Here is an 8610-nt window from a genome sequence, read left to right as displayed (position 1 = left end):
ACAGCTACATACAGCAACTCCACTTGGACAAACTTTATTAGGGCACTGGCCGTGCAACTGACGGTACAAGCGTACGTCTGTTAAAAGTTAAATGAAGTGAAAATACTGAAAAAATAAATGAATGAATACAAAAATAAAAGCGCCAGTCTGTTTAACTGACTTTACATGTTGTGCTGCTTCGCTGGATTATGGCCGAGGTAGACCGAGACACCCCGTCTGCCTCGGCCGACGGACTATCACACTCCGCGGCGGGCGGCTGTGGCATGACACGGTCTTTCTCACCCCGTGGTTAAGAGCAGGGCGGTTGGTTTATTCTCCAGCCCAGTCACTCCGCTCTTCTCATCACCCACACTTCTATTAGCTCTTAACCACGGGGTGAGAAAGACCGTGTCATGCCACAGCCGCCCGCCGCGGAGTGTGATAGTCCGTCGGCCGAGGCAGACGGGGTGTCTCGGTCTGGCTGACCTGCGGAGCACCAGGACCGCGGCAGGACCGAGGGCAGCGAGACCCGTCTGGCGTCTACCTCGGCCATAATCCAGCAAAGCGGCACAACATGTAAAGGCAGTTAAACAGACTGGCGCTTTTATTTTTGTATTTATTAATGTATTTTTTCAGTATTTTCACTTCATTTAACTTTTAACAGACGTACGCTTGTACCGTCAGTTGCACGGCCAGTGCCCTAATAAAGTTTGTCCAAGTGGAGTTGCCGTATGTAGCTGTCCAGCCGTAAATCGGGGGGGCAGTGATGGAGGGAAGAGGCTGGCGCATGCGCAGAAGCGTCTGGAACGGATCGTGTTCCGGGTACAGATCGGGCACTGACAAGGACTCACCCCAGTGTCAGTGACAGCGTCATTGGAGTGCTCAGGTTGCGCTAGATGACAGAGCGCTGAGTCCACCGCGGATCCTCTGGGCGCTAGCCTCCGCGTTAGCCCAGCAGCTTCCATGGCACACGTAGATTCCTGGCTCTCAGGTGGATCAACTCCAGCGACGGCGGCCGAGTGTATCTGCTCATCCGCCACTTCAACCGCTCGACCCCCAGAAGTAGCGCCCGCACTGACCCCACCAACACAGACGCCTCCCTGCGGCACCGGAGCCCAAGGAGTGGGCTGGAGGATAGCCACACATGCCAATGCAGGCTGGATGTGTCCAATCATTGGGGATGAGATCCGCATCGGAGCGATGTCCTTCGCCGTGGTGAGACATTCCGCTTGTTGGAAAACAGGCCCAGGGTTTAGGTGAACATCCCCTGATAGAAGAAGTAGTAACAGTAGCATTTTGGCTGTGTGGCGTGTACATCAGCTATCGTTCATTCTTCTCAGTGTGGTTTTGTATGTTGGCTTGAGGATCTGAGCTCGGCCGTCCCTGAGGACATGTGCAAAGATTGCGACTAAGCCATATCCTAGGAAGTTCAGTTGTGATTTCCCCGATAAGATGCCAAATGGGTTGTCTGCAGCGTTATCCACACAGTATTGTGCTTTGTCAGCTGCTGTCCCAGGTGTGTTGCAGATGGATAGAGCAGGCACCAGTAGTAGGATGCCACACACGAGAAGGTGCAGATTGGTGTTGTGATGATCAGATTTTTTCCTGTTTTTACCATACGGATTCAGAGCACCGTTTGATAGTTTGTTTAGAATCCAGATAGAAACTGAATAGATGCAATTAAAAACGGTGCGGTTGATAGAATTATGCATGCAAGTGGCATCTTGCAACAAGCTTACTCTATTATATATTAGTAAGATTTTTTTAGAAAGTAGACTTTGCATTTCAATTCACGAACGAGAAATAAATCCATGTCAGGCAGAGTTCCAGAACTTGATGTGATTGCTCCAAACGTAGTCCAAGAATTCTGGCCTGTAAAGCAATAGATGAACAACATGATTAGATATTTTTATGGAATAGAGCTCGACTGTCCTCAGCATACTGTGAACATATACACTTTAAATGGTGAATACTTTAGACATTCCTGGACAAAACTGTGGAGATGTCCCAGTTGTCACAGACTGGCTCAATGTGTGTGACAAAGAGGGGAGAAAAGTCAGGATTTAAGTGCCAATGAAAATGTTTTATTGTAACTTAAACAACATAACTATGTACAAAAAGCATGAGATGTGGAGAGTAGCAGCATCAGTAGTGAATGTAGTGTGTGGATGAGTGAGACGTGTGTGCGCTGCTGTTGAATGCAAAAGAAAACACCAAAACGAACCCAGAACCTGTAGTGGTGTGGAGCCTAGGAGAGGGAGAGAGACAATGAGACCAAGCTGGCATTTATAACCTTGGTCAAATTAACCTATAGACTGACATACGTAGCCTCTCAAAAATATTCTCAGATAACATAACAATGTCAAGACAATAAAATCATGACAACCATCCATGTTCCCCAGGTTATGAATCCTACTGACACTCTTGAGTTGGGATTAATTTCTCAATTACCCAGTAAAATATGTCAACATGTGTAACATGATAGTAGCAGTGAATTTAGGCTTGTGTAAAGTGTTGATAACAAACTAGCTTGCAAATTAGATTTCTGTAACTAAACTATAAATAATAATAAACTCTTTAAATGAACAGTTCTTTCCATGTACTGAAAATAACTAATATTTGAAATGATAAACCATGTTGATTGTATAATTTCAGTGTGAAAAGTTGACCAAAAAAAATCACAGTGGACCATCAGCCTCCTCCCTCTTCAACCTTTCTTGCTCTTCCTCCAGCTCTTGTTGCTCTGAGTGTAAATCTCAGGCCTCCAGTCCTCCTTGGAGACTTATGCCTCCTCCTCCTCATCCTTCTCCACCTCTCTCACTCTGCTCTGCTGCCACTCCTCCTCTCATGACTCTGTCAGTGGAGCCCAGCCCTCTTTACTCTTTTCAGCTGGGGGAATTGGATACATTCACACACCACGCTCTCTCTCACTCACACACGAGTGCTCGGGCAGGCCAGCAGGCGAGGACCCACAGGTATCATGACCCTGCTCGAGGACAACCTCCACACTGTATCCTCCAACAACATACGCTTTTCACACAACTGAACTTCAAGGCAGAATTGATTAGAACTGACGCATGATGAGGACTCTCTGAGGAATTTTGTCTTCGTTTTTCATCATCAGCTCATCTTGCTTTTCCTCAACCTCAGGGATTGCTAGAGCAACATGAGTGTGAAGGGGAAAAAGGCTGGGCTGTTAATCAGCTGGCAGAAGTCATTCTCCATTCTGGCCCCTTGGAGGAAAGGTACAGTCAACTTCTATCTTCGTCTATGTCTTTCCATAGCAGTATCAGTGGTTTAACCTTCCCCACTATCTTGTAATTTCTGATATGAGATGCAGCAGTAATCTCAGTCACATTGTAATTGTTGTTTGTTCCCTCATTGGCAGACAGATCTTCTTATTACAAACCGATACTGCCTCCATCCACTGAAAGCAACTTCATTTGATGAGGCATGCTTTGAACTCTTTGTTCTGTGCTTTCTGTAGGTTAATGGTATTTTAATTGAGCAGAAAGTGTGTGCATTTTGATGGGAAGCAAGTTTGTTGTTGGTCAAGTGAGTTTAGCAGCTCCATCATATGACTCAATCTATTTCTTAAGAGTTGAAATCAGATTCAAAGAAAGTGGATTGACTATTCTGTCAAGAAGCTCCAAAACGAACTTCCAGACCCTATTCCTGATCTTCTTTGGCTGTCAATCATTGAAGTTTCATTTAAATACAGTTTTAATGAAAACTGAGAGCTAAGTACTTTGTCTGGTGTGGTTGCCCAGCAAAACAGACATGTAGAACATGTGCATACCAATGCAGCAATGCAGTTTAAGGGTCTTTTACTTATTGCTAGGTAATTGCAGTACTGCTCTTTGTCTGTGTGACTAAAACAGCCAGGAAAGTAGGTGTTAGTCTGGTTCCCCTAAAGCAGCCATGTAGCTATGTGCTAATTGTAGCAGCCTTATTTGTACTTGGCAACATTTGCAGTTTGTCATTAAACAGGTTAAATTAGTTGAAATTGACAAACATTATATCTGTAATTGATGGTACAATTCAATCAGGATCAAAAAAATATTTGTGTCTCGCCTTTAACTACCACAGATATTTTCTCTGAAATAAGGTTAAGGCGTTCTGCTAAACACTACCATTTGCCTATGATGCAACGATACTAACCGGCACAATGAACTTCAGGCCAAGGATGAGACGACACCTCACGTTTCTGTTTCTGTTTCTGTATAAAAGCAGCACAGAAATGGCAGAGAATTTTTGAGGCGAGGAAACAACTTAGTAATTACTGTCAGTGGGTCTGTGAGTATGCCAGTTTTTAGCACCTCTCAACTCAGAAAACAGAGAACATTTTGGATTTGCCATCAATTTTCTGCCAATTCTCTCCTCTTCCTCTGGGTTCATAGCTCCAATTAACCCATAGCGTTAAGCAAATAAATGGAATGCCTGGAAGGGTACAGCCAATCCGTGTGGGTATTCCTGCAATTGGTTGGCTCACAAGTCATAATCGTCTGTACTGCACTTGGAGGAAGCAGCCAAAAACTGGAAGTTTTTGTGGCTAGCAAATAATAAGCAGATAGCTAACTATTTGCAGATAGAGGCAACAAACAATGCAATATTCTTCACCTGACAACTGTTAGTCGGATATTCACTCTCCTTTTAGACTCTTTAGATGATAAATGCTCCATGTTCAAGTTGCTAACTTTCTCTGCTGTGATGGGCAAGTAACCTAGTGTCCAGTGGGTTTATCAGAGTTTTTTCACTGAACACAGTGGCCAGCTACTGTTGGAAACAAGACTGATGAGAGCACGAGACTGAACCAAAAAATGTAATGGCCATAAAACCAACACAATGAGCTAAAAGAGCCAGAAAAGCTTTTGAAAGTGACAATTCTTTGTGGATTTTTTTCACTCCAACAAACATGTTTCACATAAGAGATGTGATGATGACATTACAGTATATTCAGCAGTATAATGTGTTAATCTGTATTGAGTGAAATCTCTTTTTATATGACTCTCCCAGCTAAAATCAAAAGCAATGTAAATTCTGCAGTAGGATTTTCATCCCTGTTCCCTTTCTGATCTTGGTATCAGGTTGCTCTGCATTCCATGTCACTGTCAGCCTATTTACAGTACGAGCCTCCACACCTGCCCAGCAGCAAATCCTCGAACCATTTTGTTGTGGGAGGGATGATAAATGTGCTCATTGTCGTGGCTGTGAGAGAACCCCTATGCTCTGCTTGACAGCAGTCACATTGTTTGCCTTGTTGTTGAAAAAGAGGGCCATTGTAAAGATAACACTTACATTGTGTAAAGTGCCGCAGGGAGCAGCTTTCTATTTGGCTTTCGTGTGTGTTATCGTTTCATCGCTGAAAAAGAGGGTTCAAGAGATAGTCTTGGAAGCTGAAGCAGTACAAAATAACAATGGCTTTGCCCAAACTGTACGAAACATCACTGGCTGAAATCCAATATTCTTTGTTTCATGAAACTGCAGAAAACTGTGGAAAGCAATGGGAAAGGTTTAAATGAATGGCCCTTGAATAAACATGATCATTTGGTGACTAATACCTGAAATATGCAACACTGAGCCAGGCTGTAATAGATACAGTACAGTGTACTGAGAGAGTGGGTGTCACACAATATTCAGACTTCAGGAATTTGAGGTTCTGAAGTGAGTAAAGTAGTAAATACATTGTATGACACATCCTGTGTCCTGCATCACTTTTTGGTGGATAGGTCTACTTCACTGAACTATCTTAGCAAAGGAAGATGGCATTTCAAGTGTCAGTACAGAATAAAACTTGATCAGTGTTTGACAGATATTATTTTTTACCTTGATCACCTTAACAGAAGACAGGAAACAAAGCAAATGAAGTTAGGGACTTTCCCAAAAGGGTTAGAGGGATTAGGGTTAGGGGTTCCAGTTGTTCCACTCTTACCTGGGGATAGTGACTGAGGAAAACAATGTCTCTCTGCTCTTCTCTTCTTTGGTTGCACAATGGCAGTTACGTTTCCTTTGTGCCATAATTCGACCTTAATTTTTGCAGGAAAAATCCAACCCAGTGGTAGACTGAATTAGCGTAGTGAAAGTGAGGTTTATAGTGAACCAATGTATACGAGGCTGGTGTCATTTTTCTACAGCCATTACACTGTGACATCAGTGTTCACCTCAGTTCAAGCAAAAAAGTTGTCTATTGCCGCTTTAAATAATATCTTGAATGCAGGACATTGAGTATTACAACAGTTATATCACTGATTTGAATGGATGTGCACCTGCAGGATGTGTCCATATCGGTCTCCTTGTACCCATAAACCACTGCACTTTGGAATATTTTATCTCACCTGAAGATATTAACTGAAACAGTATGAAAAACAGTAAATGTGCTGCTCGCACCCCTATATCCTGTATTATGGAGGGTTGAGAAGTCAAAATCTAAACTGTCAGAAGAATTTAAGTAGTTTTGACTTGAGTTACAGTGCTCCTGCACATTCTTGCCTTATCTTACTGTTTTCTGATAAGACAGAGTGGAGTTGGTGGCCCCCATTAACTTTGACAAAGGGAGGAAGGGGAGTCTGGGTATCATCCTCAGGGTTGATGACACCACAGTCAGGGAGGAGGTGAAAAACAGAGCAGGGATCCCTGTCAGGCCACGTGTTGAGAGATGAGTCCAGAGATGTACTGCTTCTCCTGGATTTAGAGGATAGTGATAATTGGGAGAGGGTGGTAGCAGTGGGATGTCCCACCTTATCACACATCTGCTTTATGTCACCTGTTCTAGCTCCTTATAGGGCAAATAATGCATGCTAATGATGCTTTTACTCAGAGCATAGTAATTACCAGTGGTGCCATGTGTCTGATAGTGTATTTAAAAATAAGACCACTGTACATGTTATGCTTTTGCCAGGTGGATGTCAAAGCGCTACCTGAATCCCTAAAATGTAAAGAATATGAATTTCCTAACAAGGATAATTTGACAAGTATATATAACTGCTGGATGTGGTTCTATTCTATTCAAGCGTTACAGTCAACCATGACAGTTTGACCAGTGTGCCAGCATGTATAATACCAGAAAAGCTGAAACTGAAGCATTGTAGACTTAAACCTGCAATTTTCTTAGTGTGACATGTCCAAATGTAAAAAGGCCTATTAATAGGAGACTTTTGAAATGAAATTCACTCATACTACCCTACTTTATGCCTGATTTGATTTCGGTTGGATGGTAGTTACCTGGCTGAAAACAGCACTGCTTTAGAAAATAAGCAAGAGTATGTGTCGGTGGGGTCATGGTGCTTCAGGAACCAGTGGAATGATGCATTACAATCCAAGAAGGACGGTTTGAGTTAACAGGTTCATCAAATGCTAAAACATAGAGGTTTGTAATATTATGAGAAAACTCTGGAAAGTTATCACAGATAACTTAATTATTTCATCCTGTGTTCTGATGGTTGTATGGTCATTATTTATTTACATAATAAGTATGCTGTTTAACACATTTTTGTTGTATTGCAGCAAAAGTTGAGCCAGGTTTAACATTTTGCAGGATAAACATTACTTTGCCAGAGCCCTCATTGAGGCCGCTGAATGAATTCATGAGACGGCTGCATTTTTTTCATGCAGTGCCTCACCCCCACATTCCACCAGGCCTGTCTCGGCTGCGTTATGGCTGCGATATGGTCGCTGGAGCAGATCATGGCCATTCTAGATCTATTTTTGGTGGAAACTGACTGTAACCGTGTCAAGCTGCATGGAGCAGATTGAGCCAGACAGGAGGTCAGACAATGGAACGGCGTGGTGCATCCAGTCATTTTTTCGGGATCTACAACTTAACAATGTTGGAGATAGGTGGCCTACTCAGTCAGAGTAGAAGCACAAAAATCAAGGAAAACTGACAGAATAAACACAATTTGAGCAAGTCAACAGCATCAGGCAAACTTCTGAAACGCTCCCAGTGGGATTGAAGTTGTGTGGAGGATGGAACAAAGCAGGGTTGCACACACCAGGTAACAGAGACGTGCCCAGTGGAATCAAGGGTTCAGTCTGTCTGAACAAAACTAGCAATTTCCATTTCTGGTTAAAAAAATTATCAATGACTTGATACATGGTCATGGGAGATTTGAGTTTAACAATAGCTGGCTCCACCTTTCAAATCTATTTGCTGCAGCCCCAGCAGATGAGCAGCCAGTCTTAACCACTGACCACCTGTGCTAAGAAGGAGCTGAACCCACCAGCTTGCCACAACCCTTTATGACCGGATCTGAGAGGCCAACTGAGCCGACAGTTAAGCCCAAGGGCTTACATGTGTTCATGACAGCCAAAGAACCTCCATAAAATCTCAGAAAACAGAGAGTGAAAGCTAAAAGTAAAGCTCTAAACAGAGCAAAGAATTTTTAACACAGCTTTTCCAAACATCCTAGTTTTATTTTGGATGCTTACATTATTTTACTTTCCGCACAGAAATGAAATTATTTCACAAAAACCAAAAACTACCAGTGTCAAAATTATTAGCCCCCCTGATGTTAATAGTCAATTGTGTATCCTTTTTGCTTGATAACAGCCTGCAGTCGTTTGTTGTAGTTTTCAACAAGTCTCTGACATGTCTCCTGAGGAATCCCAGCCCATTCTTCTTTGGCAAATCTC

General features: G+C 42.9%; 1 protein-coding gene across 7 annotated transcripts in view; it reads left to right on the top strand.

Moving 5' to 3' along the window:
- Positions 1 to 1113: 1113 nt before the first annotated feature.
- LOC311270240 (uncharacterized protein) overlaps positions 1114 to 8610 on the top strand; it is a 103756-nt gene continuing 96259 nt past the window's right edge. For 3 of the 7 annotated variants that reach the window (XM_084374989.1, XM_084374987.1, XM_084374993.1), the window contains exon 1: positions 2910 to 3224. In XM_084374989.1, coding sequence (XP_084231115.1) covers positions 3146 to 3224 — 79 coding nt within the window. In that variant the 5' untranslated portion in view covers positions 2910 to 3145. Of the gene's footprint in view, positions 1195 to 2909; positions 3225 to 8610 lie in introns of those variants that run through there. The other 4 variants (XM_084374988.1, XM_084374990.1, XM_084374992.1 and 1 more) reach the window with 4 other exon arrangements.

The sequence above is a fragment of the Pagrus pagrus genome, assembly GCF_965226575.1.
Source record: "Pagrus pagrus genome assembly, chromosome: 15".
Taxonomy (NCBI): domain Eukaryota; kingdom Metazoa; phylum Chordata; class Actinopteri; order Spariformes; family Sparidae; genus Pagrus; species Pagrus pagrus.
This window is presented reverse-complemented; position numbering and strand designations above follow the sequence as displayed.